Source organism: Equus asinus, chromosome 13 (genome assembly GCF_041296235.1).
Source record: "Equus asinus isolate D_3611 breed Donkey chromosome 13, EquAss-T2T_v2, whole genome shotgun sequence".
In the NCBI taxonomy this organism is placed as follows: Eukaryota; Metazoa; Chordata; class Mammalia; order Perissodactyla; family Equidae; genus Equus; species Equus asinus.
The window spans coordinates 60,934,703-60,951,399 of NC_091802.1; the positions used below are offsets into that span (position 1 = coordinate 60,934,703).

The 16,697-nt window shown below is 61.0% G+C and overlaps 1 protein-coding gene across 3 annotated transcripts; it reads left to right on the plus strand.

Moving 5' to 3' along the window:
* Positions 1 to 5,544: 5,544 nt before the first annotated feature.
* Positions 5,545 to 14,543, plus strand: GCGR (glucagon receptor). 3 transcript variants are annotated; one of them, XM_044745918.2, is made up of 14 exons: positions 5,545 to 5,961; positions 10,003 to 10,177; positions 10,285 to 10,387; positions 11,266 to 11,373; positions 11,449 to 11,570; positions 11,747 to 11,853; positions 11,931 to 12,087; positions 12,174 to 12,333; positions 12,407 to 12,467; positions 12,759 to 12,828; positions 13,153 to 13,241; positions 13,383 to 13,521; positions 13,599 to 13,640; positions 13,999 to 14,543. In XM_044745918.2, the coding sequence occupies exons 2-14, from the start codon at positions 10,115 to 10,117 to the stop codon at positions 14,224 to 14,226; spliced, it is 1,449 nt and encodes a 482-aa protein (XP_044601853.1). In that variant the 5' UTR covers positions 5,545 to 5,961; positions 10,003 to 10,114; the 3' UTR covers positions 14,227 to 14,543. The 3 variants fall into 3 exon arrangements, 2 of the variants coding, with proteins under 2 accessions (XP_044601853.1, XP_070339933.1); XR_011493984.1 differs by having other exon boundaries at positions 5,829 to 5,961; positions 12,923 to 13,241; XM_070483832.1 differs by lacking the exon at positions 11,747 to 11,853 and having other exon boundaries at positions 5,830 to 5,961; positions 11,992 to 12,087.
* The last annotated feature ends 2,154 nt before the right edge of the window (positions 14,544 to 16,697 follow it).

Here is a 16,697-nt window from a genome sequence, read left to right on the forward strand (position 1 = left end):
GACACACACACACAGTCACAGACATATAGACACACACAGACACGTAGACATACAGACACACACAGAGTTGCAGACACACAAATACAGAGAAGCACAGACACACAGACATGTACACACGCAGACGCACACAGAGTCACAGACACGCAGACACACACAAACACACAGTCACACACACACAGACACACAGAGTTGCAGACACACACACATACACACGCACTGAGGCACACACATAGACACACACTTATATACACATTCTCCACTAGAACATGCAAATCTCCAGACACAGAGCAGCCTCAGTCTCTCAGATTTGGGGGAGACCAGGTGTGGGAGGAGGAGCGGCTCCCTCACTGCAAGATTGGGAGACAGGGACAGGCCGGTGCGGGGAGGGGAGCTGGTTCCCCTGAGGCCTCGGCTATACATTTGCACAACTGAAGCACCACAAGGAGGGAGGTGCCCTGAAGGTGTCGTAAATCTCGGTCTCCAGAAACAGAACTGGCTGAGGCTCCGAAGGGAGAGTGCCTGGCTCGGAGCCGCCCCAGCAGGCTGGGTCAGAGGCCGGGGTCCCACACAGGGTCACGATGGGAAGCGACCTTCTCGCAGCCCGCCTCCAGCAGGAGGGGTCCACCCCACCCGGGACACACCTGCCCAGGGCCGTTGCCTGGCACCTTTTCGATTTACTTTAAGAAAATACAACGTGCACACATTTATAAATGTGTAGAACCTAGTGTTGGCAAAGATGTACGGCGACAGAAACTCAAGTTCTGCTGGTGGTCCCGAAGATCGGCACAATGGAGGCGGCAACATCCAGGAAAAGAGCACTATGTCCATTAAAGAAACTGAATCTGTAATTAACAGCCTCCCCACAAAGACAGCTCCAGGCCCAGACGCTCACTGGCGAATTCTACCAACATCTAAGGAAGTAATGACACCGCGTCTATACAGACTTCCAGAAAATAGAGGAGGAAGGAAGACTTTCCAGCTCATTTTATGAGACCAGCATTATCCTGATAGCATAAACCAGGCAATCTTCTTGTTACAAGAAAATAAAATTACACACTAATATCCTTAGTGAACATAAATGCAAAAATCTTTAACAAAATGTTAGCAAATCAAATCCAGAAATATATAAAAAGGAGAATACTTCATGACCAAGCGAAATTTATCCCAGGAATGCAAGGCAGGCCTAACATTTGGAAATCAGTGTAATTCCCCACAGCAATAGAGCAAGAAAGAAAAATCAAAAACAAAAGACATTTGATAAAACTCAACATCCGTTCATGATGAAAAAAGAAAAAACTCTCAGCAAACTGGGAATGGATGGCGGACATTCTCAAACTGATAAAGAGCTGTGAATAACTTCATACTGCACGGTGAGAAACTGAATGCTTCTCCCCCAGGAGTGGGAGAAAGGAAGGACTTGGTTCTTGCCGCCTCTGTGGAACATCGTGCGGCAGGTCAGGACCCACCGTGCAAGTCGCCAGAACACAAGGAAAGGCCTACAGACAGCAAAGGAAGAGAAACTGCTTTCTCATAGACCACACGGTCATCTCCATAGAAAAACTCGGAGAATCTACAAAAACAAGCAAAAATAAGAAGTGATTTTGGCAAGGTCATAGGATACAACATCAATATATTAAAAAAGTCAATTGTATTTCTTTTTTTTTTCAAAGATTTTACTTTTCCTTTTTCTCCCCAAAGCCCCCCAATACATAGTTGTATATTTTTAGTTGCGGGTCCTTCTAGTTGTGGCATGTGGGACGCCACCTCAGCATGGCCTGACGAGCGGTGCCATGTCTGCGCCCAGGATCCAAACCGATGAAACCTTGGGCCGCTGCAGCGGAGCGCGCGAACTTAACCACATGGGCATGGGGCCGGCCCCTCAAGTGTATTTCTATATACCAACGAGGAACAACTGGAAAGGGAAATTTTAAAAAATCACCACTGATGATAGCATCAACAACCATGAAATACTTAGGGAGATATCTAACAAAAAATACATAAGATTTGGGTACTGAAAACTACGAAACACTGATGAGAGAAATTAAAGAAGACACAAATGAAGAAACAGACCTTGGTCGCGGGTTGGAAGATTCAACGTTGTCAAGATGTCCGTTCTCCTCATATTGATCTATAGATTCAACTGGATCTCAATCAAAATCTTAGTAGGTTTTTTGTAGCAACTGACAAACTGTTTTAATATTCAAATGAAAAGGCCGTGAACCTACAATGCCCAAACATCTTTCAAAAAGAATAAAGTTGGAGAACTCAGTTTACCCGATTTTAAGATATGCTATGAAACAATAGCATCTTTTTAAGCGGCTAAAACAATTCTATATTTGTATGCACATAACAAACTTCTAAATATACAAAGCAAAAATTGACAAAATGTAAGGAGAAATAAACAAATAAATAAATCCACCATCATAGTATCAATCTTTAGTAATTGATAGATCAAGAAGATAAAAGTAAAAAAAAACCCAACATTTGCAGAAAATAGCTTAAAATCTTAATTTAATGGACAGGCATCCAGACTACATTGCATTTAACAACTGGATGCGCCCAGAACATTCCATTTCTTTCACAGCTAGGTCGTAAAGCTAGCCTCAAGAAGTCTTCACAGGAGAGCAGTATTGGTGTCAACACGGACACAGAGATCACTGCAGGAGAAGAGTCCAGAAATAGACCCACAGCATAAACCGTCAGGCGATTTTCCATGAAGGGGCTAGAGTAACTCGATGAAGAAAAGGCAGTCTTCTCAGTGTTGGAATAGTGTTGGAGAAACCAGGCACACGTGCCAAGCAAACAACCACCCAACCCAAAGGAAGAAGGCACCCCCTGCGCCGTCTGCCCAGCCGGCTCGCCGCCAGCTCTCCAGCTGCCCGGTGGTTCTCGGCTTTTCCTTCACATCCAAGAGCAAGGACCAGGGTGCAGGTTGATGCCCGCTCGCTGAGGTGACGGCTCATCCCCTTGTTGACTCCCAGAGCCTGTGAAGGGTTGAGTGAAACCTGACAGCCCCACACAAGAGAACACTAGGTGCCTGGGCACAACGATGTTTAGAGGACCCCTTATCAATATAGGAATGCTCACGTCACAAGCTGTGGTGAGAAAACCCGGACACAAAATGGTATCAAAAGGCCTGTACTAACACCCCTGAGGAGCCGGGGAGCCTCTGCCCTGTAACGCCCACTGGGCTCTGTCCAGGCCGCCATCCCTTTCCCTCTGCCTCTGTTCCTGCCGTCCCACATTTTCTGCGCCCTCACGCGCCCCCTTCCCAAGCCCGGGCCCCTCCTTCCAGCACCACCCAGGCTGGCCGCCCCTGGTACTTATCATCACCTCCCCCGCAGAACATGAGGGTGGGGCGTCTGTCTGGTCTCCCGGGGTGGCAGGAGCCCGGCCTTGTGGGCGTGACCAGCTCCATAGCCCCTGGTCAAATGCCTGAACTGAGAACCCACAGTGCAGGCACGTGGCACCCATGTTCTGAGGGTGAGGGGAGAAGCAGGCAGAGGGTGTCCCCCACTCCGCCTGCCCTGGAGCACAGGAGCCAGCACAGCTCTGGGGGTGCCACCCCCACCAGGACACTTAAGGACTCAGCAGAGGGCAGGCGCCTTCCTCAGTCCCGGGGCTCCCAGACTGCTGTGTGGCAAGGCCCGGGCCCCTCGTTTCCAGTTCCTGCTCTGTTTACCTCTTATGAATCCAGTTATGTAAATAGAGGTGGCCCAGCCTGGGGAGGGGCCCCCACCCCCATCTGTTCCCTCTCCCTCCCCCTTCTGCTCCCCACTGTGCCTACATATTTCAGAGGTCCCCTGCCCTGTCCCACTTCATGCACACTACATTTATTCCTTCATATCTTTTCCTGCTGAGACCCAACTCCGGCCACCCAGCACCTACTCTGGATTGCTGGGCCTCCAGCCAGCCAGAGCATCCTCAGGGGAAAATAAGGTCCAGAGAGGGAAAGTCCTCTCTGAACATCACACAGCAGGATGACCTCTTTCCCGGGCTGCCCAGATCCACCCCACCTCCAGGAAGAACCTGTAGCTTTTTCCCCGGTCCTCATAGCCGCCCAAGGTGGTGCCGGTTACTGGACTCACAGCCCCAGATCCCAGATGAAAACCGCGGAGGGAGAAGGGGATACCTACTTAGATCTGCGCACAGCCCCCAGAAAGGCGAGGGGAGTGGGCCGGGGCGGGGGGGGGGGGGGGGGAGGGATGGGGGTTTTTGGGCACCAAGCTCAGAAGGCTCCCCTCCCCCGGCACCTGCCCCTGGCACTTGCACAGGCAGAGCCAGACTTCTTGACCTTTGCACTCTGGCCTTTGCCTAAAGCAAAACAGAAAGGCCCGCTCTGGGGGCAGGGCTTCAGGTGGGCTGGTAAGAATGGGGCTCTGCAGCGTACCCACCCCCCGCCACCCCTCTCCTGTGTCTTCAGACAGTGGCGGGCACAGAGCTGGGATAAGCTCCTGCCACCTGTAGGCATCTCACAGGGTACGGGGCCACTGCCATGTGTCCAGCCGGCGGGTGGGTGGAGGAGGGGCATCCAGGAGATGGGAGCAGGTCAGGGAAGGGCTCCCACTGGGGTCCTGGGCATGTGGCAGTGGAGACACCTGGAGACCAGGGTGGAACACTGGGAGCTCTGTGATGGAGTGGATAAGGGAATACAGAAGAGGAAGTGGAGCGCCACCCTAGAAGCCACAGCCAGAGGAGAACTTTCTAGAAGGCAAGGCATGACCATCAGTGTCCTGGGATGCTGAAAGGCCAGGAAAGACAAGGCTGAAAAGCATCCAAGGGGTTTGGTGACCCCGAGGTCACTGGGCCCTGAGCAGTGACTGCTGGGACTGGGGATGGCGGGTGAGGGAGTGGAAGGGGCCCCAAAGCCAGGGAGGTGATGCCGGCTTTAGATCTGGAGGGAGGGGGGTGGGGAGGAGAGGAGTTCCCACGAGGGTGAGTCTGGGGCCGCAGTCTGGGAAGGAAAAAGGGTGGAAGGAGTAGAGCCTCCTTCTCCACAAGAGAACCAGGGGTGGAGGAATGGCGGCAGGGACGCCGCGGTGGCAGCCAGCGGGGGACAGGAGTGGGGGTCAGTAGGGCTGTCAAATGAGTGGTGCCGGAGGAGGCTTGATGGAGGTGACACGGGGTTAACGGGGCACCCCCGGGGCTGCCCTTCTCCGCGGGCCTGGGTTCAGCCACTGGAAGGCCTTGCCCACCCGGCCTGCCCTCGTGGCGCACCTTGGCCCCCACCCAGGTCCCAGTCCAGCCTGCTCTGCGGCGCTGGCAGGAAGTATCACGGGAGGGTGGGGGTAAGTCGGGGGGTCGGTCCTTCCAGAAAATCAGAGCGGCTCCCGGAAAGAATCAGCGAGAACCCAGGGACGCAAAGGGAGCGAGAGGAAGGGGAGCCGAGTCACAGCCCACCCCCGGCCGCGCCCTCCACACACCCCCACCTGTCCGTCCACGTCTCCTATCCCCGCGGGGAGCTGGACACTCGCTGCGACCGCCGTCTGCCGGCCCGGGGTCCGAGGGAAGGGGGTCCACCGGGCAGTGGTCTGCATAGCGAGCCGGGGGGTTAGGGGTCTTCGGGACAAAGGTCTGCCAGAAGGGGGCCCGCGGAGAGGGATCTGCGCGCACGGTCTCCCGGGCCAGCAGTCGGGGCGCACGCCGTTGCTCCCCGCGGCGCGTCGGGAAGACAGAGGCGGGGGCTGGGGCGCTGCGCCGAGGGGCGGGCGGGGACCCTCAGCCGCCGCTCCCCGCCCCCCCCCCGCGGGGCCGCTCCTGCCCCCGCCCCTCCGCCTCCCCCGCCGCGGCCACCGCCGCCCAGCGTCGCCGCCGGAAAGTTTGCGCGCGGCTGGCGCGGGGCGAGGACGCGGAGCCGGCGCCGAGCCCGATCCGGCAGCGCCGCGGAGACGAGCGGTCGCCGACCCCGACCCGAGCGCGCAGAGAACGGCGGGGAGCGTGGAGCCGGAGTCGGAGCGCCGGGTGAGCCCCTGGGCCCGACCCCGAAGGGACGCTCCGGGAGCGCCTGGGCAGACGCAGCCCGGCTGGCGCGCCCAGAGGCCCGCAGAATGGGGGAGCGCAGCACTGGCCGGCGGGGACCCCTGTCGTGGGCTGGACGGTCTCTGGGGGTGTTGCCGTCCTCACCCCCGTCGGACATTTCCGTTCCCAACCCCCGGGATGCGCCCTTCCAGCTCGGACAGTCAACAGGGTCCCGCCCCGTCGGGCGGGCTGGGGGTCTCAGCGCTTCCCCGGTTCTCTCCTCCCTGAGGAGCGCGGCCCCGGGGCGGGGAGGGGGTCCTGGCCGCCAGGCGCTCTGTCCTGCTGCCCACTCCGCTCCCGACTCCTCCCTCCGGCACCCACCCCCCATCCCCTGGCTGCCCCTCCCCCCATGGGCACACACGCACTCCGCGGAGACACCCCCAGAGGCGCAGAAGGCCTCGGCAGCCCTGCTTCCCCCCTCGGGCTGACTCCTGCTCCCCAGGACGCCCCCAGCTCCCCAGCACTATCCCAGCTGCCCGGGTTCCCCTGGGAGGGGACGAGGGGCGTCCGCACCCGGCAGGGCCGCTCTTCCGCGGGTCCACACTTGTCACTTTGACCCGCGGCGAGGGGGGGTCACTGTCCTGCGCTGCTCCCGACTCCCCAGCGGCCCCCACTCGCACTTCTCAGCCCCGGGGTTTCTGCCCCCACCCGGAACTGAATGACTCCAGGCGCCCGCATCCTCGGAAGACCGGCCCAGGCTGTTTCTCTGTCCTGTGCTAGGGGATGAGGGCTAATGGAGGAGTTGCACCCTGGCCTGAATCCAGGCCCGCTCCGCCCCCTGGAGGTTGGGGAAGACGCAGGAATCAGGCTTTGTCAACAGCCTGTGACCCCTGATCCTGACCTGGGGCCATGACCCTCCGCTACCTGATCTGGTTTCACAAAAACAACCCCCCCACCTCATACCTCTCAGAGGCTGGGAGGCCTCAACCCCACCCATTAGGACCCTGGGGCAAACTCAGGGTGACCACAGCCCTGCAGAAGGGCCATCCACCCATCCCAGGGCTGGAACCCCAGCTCCAGGTCTGCGAGTCCCTAGGCCATCCTCAGTGGTAACTGGTGGGACGTAGGCCAAGCCATCAGGAGTGGTGCCTTCTGCCAGGCATGGGGCACGGCATGTGCCAGTGAGCCAGCTTAGCCAGTAGGCGGGCAAGTTGGGTAAATCCATGGGGGAGGGGTGGAGGGCTGGGAAAAAGGGGAGAGGCGGTGAGCTGGCAGGCAGTGGGGGACAGCAGCCCTCCGAGAGCCCTTGCCCCTGTCCACTTGAGCCGCTGCCCGCATCTCTAGTCCTGGGCTGACATTTGTAGGGGTGCAGGCCAGGGCCTGAGAGGGAGCCAGGTTACCTGGTCTGTGAAGGGAGGAGGTCAGGTCCCTGGAGGGTCCTTCCCACCCCCACTGGCTCCCTTGCCAGACAGTAATAAAGTGGACAATGGTGAGTCCCGGTGCTGTGGCCAACGGGAGCCCCAGAGCGGCGCCCCGGCATCTGGCTGCTCATCATCCCGGGGGGGGGGGGCGGGTTCAGTCCTCTTGTTCATTCAACAAATATTTATGCCCAGGGCTGAGAGGCTGCCTCTGGGAGGGACCCTGGACACAGTAATCCATCCTACCCTGAAGGTGGCTGGCCGAGCGCATTGCCTCCTTGGGGATGAGGAGGCAGGGATCCCGCTTTACAAGCAGGGAAACTGAGGCTCTGAAAAGTTAAATGATTTGTCCTTGATCCTAGGACAAGAACTGGGCTCCACAATGTCACCATCTCCTGGGGGGGCCCCCAGAACCTCAACCCAACCCCTCTTCAGAGAGGTGTCTAGAATTCTCCTTCCCACACTCCCTCTAAAGGGAGGGAGGGCTTGCCCACTTCTACGCCTTCTCATGTTTCTATCAGATGCCTAAGGGGGGGCGGGGGGTGGGGGGGATAGCTGTCAGCCTCTTGTGTCAATGGGGATGCTGAGGGGATAGGGGTGCCTTGAGCTGGGGCACACAGCCTGTGAGCTGTGGGTGCTGAGCTGTGGGGGGGAATCTTCAAGGATTCCCAGCCCCACCCACCAGACCAGGGTTGGGTTGGGGACATGGAGAGTCCCCCCACTCCTCTGCCCTGGTTGCTGTGGAGAAAGGTCTGGGAGGGGCAGTGAAGGAGGGGCCCCAGGGCAGCCCATTGTCTCTCCCCTCTAACCCTGGGCTCTGCTTCTCTCTGGGGTCCCCAGATTAGCTGACCCCTAGCTGGGAGGCCAGCTGCCCTGGCATAAGCAGCCTTGGGTGTGGCCACACCCATCCCTTCCCCAAACATCGGCTCATTGGGTTCTCCTGACAGCCTTAGGAGGCCAACAAGGTGAGCTCCCACTCTTCAGAGGGGGAAGTCGAGGCAGAGCCAGGCTTGCCCTGTCAGGCTGCCATGGACCCCTGAGCCTGCCCACTCACCTCCCTCCCCGCCCCTCACCAGCAACCGAGCACAGTGGGTGAGAGGCCTGCTCCTGGACTCTCTTTACCTGCCAGCTCAGTGGCCTGGGCAGGCAAGGGGCAGGGCAGCAGACGGGGCTGTCTGATCATAATGAGCAGCTAAGTCTCCTTGTGTGACCCCCAGGCTAGGGACACCGCACTGCCCCTCGTCCTTCACCTGTCTGCCATCTTCTCTGCCAAGAGCCTCCATGCTGGGCTCCTCCACCCACAGCCCTAGGCCCGGGGACACCTCACCTGGTCAGAGACAGAGGACCAGAGACTGCTAGTCTTGCCCCACCAGGCCCAGCCTGTGCCCACGGCCCAAGAACCAGGGTCAGGAGCCCCCACAGGTGTGATCCAGGCACCCACCTTGGGTCACTCAGCTCTCGCCCTGCATAATGGCACCTCAGGGTCCACTTAGGTGAGATGAGTGAATCACAGGGGAGCCCCGGGTTGAGCTCGCCCCACGAGGGCCGTACTGGACTCTGATGGGAGGAAGCTGAAATCCAGGGTGTCCTGAAACCCTCTGCCTTCAGCCACAGCCTGCACCTCCCCCACCTCCCTTTCTTCCTGGCTTCTCCCCGGCACTGCCTTCCAGCCAGCCAGTCGTCCATCTGTCCATCAGTCTGTCCATCACTTGTTCACTATGCACCAGGATGTCCAGAGAAAGGCCCATCCACAGCCCTGGGGGGCATGTGTCACTCCTGGGGGCCCCAAACCCAGGCCACGAGGGAAGCCCCACCCTGGTGCCCCCATGGAATTCAGATGGGCTCTGGAAGCAATGAAAGGAGGATTTACCAGCCCACTGCTGCCCCAGAACTCTGGCTCAGACATGGGCTCCGGCCCACGACCAGACACCTCAGCCCCCCTGCAGGCACCACGAGGGCAGGGGTCCCGAGTCTGGGCCCCGGCTGCCTGCAGTGCTAATCTCAAAGGAATGTCCTGCCAGCCTCCTGCGTGCTGGACCAACAGGACCCAGGGAGCCCAGGCTGAGCCTTGGGTGGGGCCCACGGGGACACCTGGATACCCCAGTCCTGGGAAAAGGGGCATGTGTATGACAAGGACCACCCTGAGCATGTGCCTGACACTCCTAGCCCCTGGCAAGGCTGGGAGCTGGCCTGGGGCCACCTCGATAACCATAGCACTGGGAGCCGAGTGATGGATGGCCCTGGCACCTCGCCCTTGCCTAGCAAGCTGGCTTCCTGGGGACCAAGAATAAGTGGGCGGTTAGGGAAGCTGCTCTCCTCTGCAACAGCTTTGCAACCAGGCAAGACAGTGACTGCCACCAGCACAGAGAGGAGGCTCTGTCAGAGCCGCCAGACAGACAGCCACAAGCTGTGGGAAACTCAGCTCCACCCAGGGAGGACGGCACAGCCCCCAGGACCCTGGGCCGGACCCCAACCCATCATTGGCAATGAGCTACTACTCCTGTCCCAGCTCCCGCTTCATCAGTAGGACTCAGAGGCTCAGAGGGGTAGTAGTGGGGAGCAGGACACCTTGCTATTCGCAGCAGAGCCCCGTTGGGTCTCCTCACTCCTGGGGGTCCCTCTGCAGACCCTGCTGCTCTGACACTCGGCAGCCCCCAGAGGAGCCTGCGCGCCCAAGAAGACCCCTTTGCCCCAGCTGTGCAGCCCCAGCCAGATGTGGGGGGCAGCAGCCCAGAGGCATGCCCCCTATCTGGCCACGCCGCCCCCACCTCCTCCTGCTGCTGCTGCTGCTGGCCTGCCAGGTGAGCATGCTGCCAGTCCCCCCTCCCAGCCCCTGGGGGCTCCAACCGCCTGCCTGCCCCTCATGCTGACATGGCTCTGTCTATCTGTTGGCCCATCTGTCCCCCAGCCCCAGGCCCCGTCCGCTCAGGTGATGGACTTCCTGTTTGAGAAGTGGAAGCTCTACGGTGACCAGTGTCTCCACAACCTGAGCCTGCTGCCACCTCCCACCGGTGAGCCCCCCCCCGCCCCGCCTCCTGCCCATGCCCAGCGCTCAGCCGTGCAGTGTTGACTAAGCTCTCATCAGGGGAAGGCATTGCCCCCCCACCCCCTCCCCCCCTTACAGGTGAGGAGTCATGGAGAGGCCAGTGACTTGCCCGAGGCCACACAAGCGAGAAATTTAAAAAACGATAGAATTGGCCCAGAAATGGCATGCTTCGCCACCCTCCCCTGCTGCTGGGCCTGGGGATACTGTCTTTGCCCCAATGGAGCTCAAGGCCCAGTGAGCAGACTGTGTGGGGAGAGGTGGCCTGAGAGGGACGGGCAGACCACACAAGGCCTGAGAAGGGTGAGGGAGATGGGCCATCATGCGGAGGGTCAGGCAGGGACAGGGTACAGCGAACTGAACAAGTTCTGAAGGTCACTCGGGGTACAGCGAGAGATTGGGGCAGGAGGAGCTGCCTTGGAGGCTGAGCTACTGTCCAGGTCAGGGAGGGAACCTTTGCTGGGCAGAGGGGAGCAGGGGGTGTGAGCCACAGAGTTAGTGCTGGGCCCAGGAAGGATGCCAACTGAATTGGGGTTCAGCTCCCAAAGAAGGAAGTGCTGCAAGAAGGCAACTGGGAAGAGGGGAGGCCCCAGGCGGGTTTGGGGCACAATGGAGATGCGAGGTGTCCCAAGGGAGGTAGCTGGGCAGAGCTGGAGCTCAGGACCAGGCTGGACTGGGTGGGGGGGCGGGCGGTCCAGGGGAGGTGGAATGATCAGGGAGACCTGTGGGGGGAGGCTGCATGCTGAGAAGCAGAGGATGCTGCTGGGGCTTCTGAGAGGAGGCGAGAGGGGGCCGCGAGGGCCAGGCCCTGCTGAGGGAGCCCCCACCCCGCTCCTGCCTCTGCAGAGCTGGTCTGTAACAGGACCTTCGACAAGTATTCCTGCTGGCCAGACACCCCTCCCAATACCACAGCCAACATCTCCTGCCCCTGGTACCTGCCCTGGCACCACAAAGGTAACCACAGAGGGGACTAGGGGGTGGCCGAGGGGCCCGGCCGGAGTGGGGTGCTGACCAGAGCCTGCCCCCCAGTGCAGCACCGCCTCGTCTTCAAGAGGTGTGGGCCGGACGGGCAGTGGGTGCGTGGGCCCCGGGGGCAACCGTGGCGAAATGCCTCCCAGTGCCAGATGGACGACGAGGAGATCGAGGTCCAGGTCAGCCCACGGGGGCGCTGCAGGGGCTGGCTGGGTGGGGATGGGTGAGGCGGCCCCGCCCAGCCCTGACCAGGCACTGAGATCCAGGTCAGCCCACGGCGGCGCTGCAGGGGCTGGGTGGGTGGGGATGGGTGAGGCGGCCCCGCCCAGCCCTGACCGGGCACTGCAATTTGCAGAAGGAGGTGGCCAAGATGTACAACAGCTTCCAGGTGATGTACACTGTGGGGTACTCCCTCTCCCTCGGGGCCCTGCTCCTGGCCCTGGCCATCCTGCTGGGCCTTAGGTATGCCCACTCACCCAGCGCACGGGGGCCCTCGGTGGGCAGGGCAGCGGGCAAGTCCTGACCCGCTGTCCCCGCAGCAAGCTGCACTGCACCCGAAATTACATCCACATGAACCTGTTTGTGTCCTTCGTGCTCAAGGCCAGCTCTGTGCTGGTCATCGACACGCTGCTCGAGACACGCTACAGCCAGAAGATCGGCGACGACCTCAGCGTGAGCATCTGGCTGAGTGACGAGGTGAGCGCCCGGACCTGGCTTCCTGGCCTCCCCGCCCCGAGGTGGCAGGTGACTGTGACTTGAGCTCACGCTGCCCCTGTGGCCAGGCAGTGGCCGGCTGCCGGGTAGCCGCGGTGTTCATGCAGTATGGCATCGTGGCCAACTACTGCTGGCTGCTGGTGGAGGGTGTGTACCTGCACAGCCTGCTGGGCCTTGCCACTTTCCCGGAGAGGAGCTTCTTCACCCTCTACCTGAGCATTGGCTGGGGTGAGTGTGCTGGTGTGGTGGGGGCAGGTTGGCCTGGGCCATGGGACCACAGCTGCTCCGCCCCCACCCGCAGGTGCCCCCATGCTATTCGTCATCCCCTGGGCAGTGGTCAAGTGTCTATTCGAGAATATCCAGTGAGTATGAGCTGACCAGAAGACAGGCCCAGGGTGGCCAGGGCCTTACCTCTCCTGGAGGCATGGTGCTGGGCTGGGCTTGTGGGGAGTGGCTGTATGGCTCAGTGCATGGGGGCAGTACCGGGGTCTCTGGCCAGAGGCAGTGGGGGGATGAGCCAGCCTGGTGCCCGGGGATGGGAGTCATTCATGACCATTTCCCTTCCTTTCCCGAGACACTAATTAGATCCCCACAGAATCTAGGGCGTGGGGGGCTGGGAGGCTGCCAGGACATGAGCCAGCCCCATCCTGCAGGTGCTGGACTAGCAATGACAACATGGGCTTCTGGTGGATCCTGCGCTTCCCTGTCTTCCTGGCCATCCTGGTGAGGAAATGAGGCACCTGCTGCTCCCACAGGGAGGGATTCGGAGGCTGGTGGGGTTGGCCCCCCAGCCCCCTCCTTCCTTGTCTGCCTGCAGAAGCCCAAGGAGACAGACAGCATCCTGCCTGGGTGGACAAGGAGGGAGGCCACGGTACTCAGCCAGGACACTGGCTGGCGCCCTGGGCCTCGGGCCAGGTGCCCATCCTTGACTGGGCATCCACCAGCCCTGGGGCCACATGAGCCAGGCCTCATCTGGGTGCCAGGCCCCCCTACAAGAGGGAAAGTGGGGGCCCGAGGGCTGCCCTGAGCTGTGCCCTCCACACACAGATCAACTTCTTCATCTTTATCCGCATCATTCACATCCTCCTGGCCAAGCTGCGAGCCCACCAGATGCGTTACACTGACTACAAATTCCGGTGGGTGTGGGCAGTGGAGGTCAGGCAGCTCACGGACCCTGAGACCCCTTGGGGGCCCGAGGGGGGTTGGGGTGGGGATGGGGACACCAGGGCCCTGGGGGGCAGGGTGAGGCCCTAGTGGATCAGGCTCCGCCCCCACAGGCTGGCCAAGTCCACGCTGACCCTCATCCCCCTGCTGGGGGTCCACGAGGTAGTGTTCGCCTTTGTGACTGACGAGCATGCTCAGGGCACCCTGCGCTCCGCCAAGCTCTTCTTCGACCTCTTTCTCAGCTCCTTCCAGGTGCCTGCCCCCTCCACCCCCCCCATAACCTCCCACCCCCTGGCCTCCATGTGGCCCTGACCACCCCCTCTCTCCAGGGCCTGCTGGTGGCTGTTCTCTACTGTTTCCTCAACAAGGAGGTAGGTGGGGGCTCTGGGACCAGCCCTGGGGTCGGGACCAGAGTGGAGCGTGGGCGCCTGGCCCCACCCCTGCACAGGGGTGCAGCCCTTCACATCCACCTGCATTTACTGAGTGCGCTTGCCACTGCACTGGGTGTCAAGCCTCTCTAGATGGGTCAGCCTCAGCCCGGTCCTCAGGGAGCGCACAGTGAAGGGGGTCCCTCCTCAGAAGGCCACAGACCCCAGCATTCTGTGGTAACGGAGCCCATCTTGGTCTGTGCCCAGGGCACCATGCAGCCCTCCAAGGCCGGGAGACTGGGGATCCTGGGAGGTGGGAGAGGCGGGCCCTACGACTGGCCCAACCTGCCCACCACCCCAGGTGCAGTCGGAGCTGCTGCGTTGCTGGCATCGCTGGCGCGTGGGTAAGGCCCTGCAGGAGGAGTGCCACATGGGGAGCCACACGACCGCAGCCCGGCCCGCCGGCAGCACCCCCCGCGAGAAGCTACTGCTCTCCAGGGGTGGCGGCAGCAATGGGGCCAGCCAGGACCCCTCAGCAGAGACCCACTTGGCCGGCGGCCTCCCTGGGTTGGCTGAGCGCCCCTTCTGACGTCCCCTGGAACCCCAGCTGGGGCTGGACTCAGGTGCTGAGAGAGGGCATCGCCAGAAAATCCAGAACCGGATGCCCGACGGAGGCGGCAGGGGTGGGAGCCAGACAGCAGCCCCATCGTCCCCGTGTCCCCCAGGGTGGTGGTCTGAGGGGCAGGGCCTCCCCTCCCCACACCTGCACTGTGCCGGGGTGGGGGACAGAGTGTTGTAGGGGTATAAGCTGTTTTTCAAATGCATGCCTGCGTGTCCCCGTGTGTGTTGGTGTGTCCAGTATTCAAGGAAATGTGTGTCCTCCAACAATAAAGAGCTCAAGTAGTGGCCGCTGTGCACACCCTGGAGAGCTGGGCTGCAGGAGAGGGGCAGGCTGGGCCCAGGGCCTCCATGTAGGAAAAGAGCAGTGTGGCTGGGGCCTCGTGCTGGTGTGCTGCCTCTGGGAGGCCCCCTTTTACAGATGAATTGGAGCTGGAACCCCTGATGGTCCCCAATGCGTGAGCGGTGGCTGGCGGTGCCCCTCCCTGTCTCCACCAGAGCCATCCTCCCATCCTGGTTCAGGAGGGGCTCACTCCCAACCTGGGCCAGAGTGAATGGTCCCCATTAGCTTTGGCCCTCAGCACCCAGAAGCTCACCATTTGCCAGCAGAGGAATGTGAACAGGGGTGATGGCCGAGGGAGACCACCAGCGTCACACTCCTTCTACCAACCCCACACAGACACCCCTGGCTCCCCCTGGAACCGCAGCCAGGGCTGGACTCAGGCCCAGCAAGGGCATCGCCGGACAATCCAGCACCGGCTGTCCTCTGCTGGTCTCTACTTCATCCTGGCTCTAGCCACCCCAGCGATTCGCAGGCCATGCAGCAGATTGCAGCGGAGGGAAGTCGACCCCCAAACTTGAAATGGTCCAAGTGAAGGCAGCAGCAGTTTCCCGAGACCTCTGCATGGCCCTGCTGTGGCCACTCAGCATAGAGGCCCAGGCCACTCCAGTCCTTGCTGCGCCAGGTGTGCACGGAAAGGCAGCTGTGTGCAGTGAGGATATCATCCCTGGCTTGGTGGGTGGGCACCCTGCTTGGCAGGCAGTGAAGGCTTATGCTCGCCAGGAAAGAGATAAGCATGGGACATCGGAAGAGCCAGGCGGTATGCTGGAGTAGGGGTCCTGATTGTCTGGGGTGCACCCTGAGGTCCAAGTTGCCATCTGGGGACAGTGTGTCTGGTGTAGAGAGTGGAGGCAGGTGCAGGAGCAGAAGTCCATGTGGAGACTGTGGTCCCACCTCAAGAGCACCCCCTGCGGCCAGTCCCGTGATGCCTGGTGGGGTGTGTATGGGGAGAGGGGCGCTGTCAAAGGAGGAAGGGGCCACAGGAGGAGAAAGCACAAGCCAGCCCGGCTGGTCAGCCAGGTGTCCCTGCTCCCAGGAGCTGGTGGGAGGCAAGTGCTGGGCCCTGGGGGAGGTGGCCATGTCCCCCGCCCGGCCACGTGGGCTGGAGCTGCTCAGGCAGAGCCGGGCTAATTGGAGCAAATGAGAGGACAGGAGGCCTCTCAGGAAAGGTAAATAGAATTACTCACCCGCCAGGCACTGGGGCCCTCCTCAGGGGCCTTCACCCCGTGCCACCCACGCCCATTGCAGGCCTGGATGCAGCAGAGAGGGAAGTGACGAGGGGTCCTCAGGGAGGGGCGGGAAGCCATCAGGGGAAATTGGGCTCTCCTGTGGCCCAGGTGGGTTGCCAGTGTTACTGTGTTGGCAGGGGCTGCAGGGTGGGGCACAGTGCAGCCAGCTGCACCTCTGCAGGACCTGTGGGCAGGGCCACCCTGCAGCTGGAGGCCTGAGGCCCCTGACCTTGAGACTTCAGGCCACATCTTGTCCCAGACCCCACAGGCCCCAGGCCCAGACTCTCCTCTGAGCTGCTGCCACAGGGGCACCCTGCCGCCCCTCACGCCCAGAGCTTGTGTGGGCACAAGCAAGCACAGGCAGAACACAAGTTCTCCTTCACGCCGGCTGAGCTCAGGGTTGGTGACTGCCCCGGGGGTGTGCCACTCACCTAGGGGCCTCCTGACAGCCCTCCCCACACTGACCCCCCTCTGCCCTTGTACTCCTTCACCTCTGTCCCTGTCCCCAAGGGAACTAGAGCAAGCTGGTGGAGTCAGGGGCGGAGGCGGAGGCCTGGCAGGGGCTGGACTCGCCTAGCCGATAAACATTGGTTCTGACCAGGCAACTCTGCAGGTGGGGTGGAGGGGGGATGGGTGGGAGAACCCACTTTCTAACTCAGGGCCCAGCACCCACAAAGCATCACTTCCCATCCATAAAGATGAACACTCCAGGCCCTCTGCCCCTCCCCCATCTCTACTTCCCTTCCCACCTCCATCCCAGTCCCTCCCCTCAGGCCATCCCCCAGTATGGACCCCCAGTGTGGGTATGGCCCAGCTTGTGTGTGTGTGTGTGTGTGTGTGTGTGTACACGCTACTAAAATGAGGTTGGAGACC

Coding starts and splice junctions, on each gene's coding strand:
- GCGR (XM_044745918.2), top strand. CDS start 10,115: ATGCCCCCTATCTGGCCACGCCGCCCCCACCTCCTCCTGCTGCTGCTG. Junction 11,571..11,746: donor ACGAGGAGATCGAGGTCCAG/GTCAGCCCACGG, acceptor TGCAATTTGCAG/AAGGAGGTGGCCAAGATGTA. Junction 13,242..13,382: donor TACACTGACTACAAATTCCG/GTGGGTGTGGGC, acceptor CCGCCCCCACAG/GCTGGCCAAGTCCACGCTGA.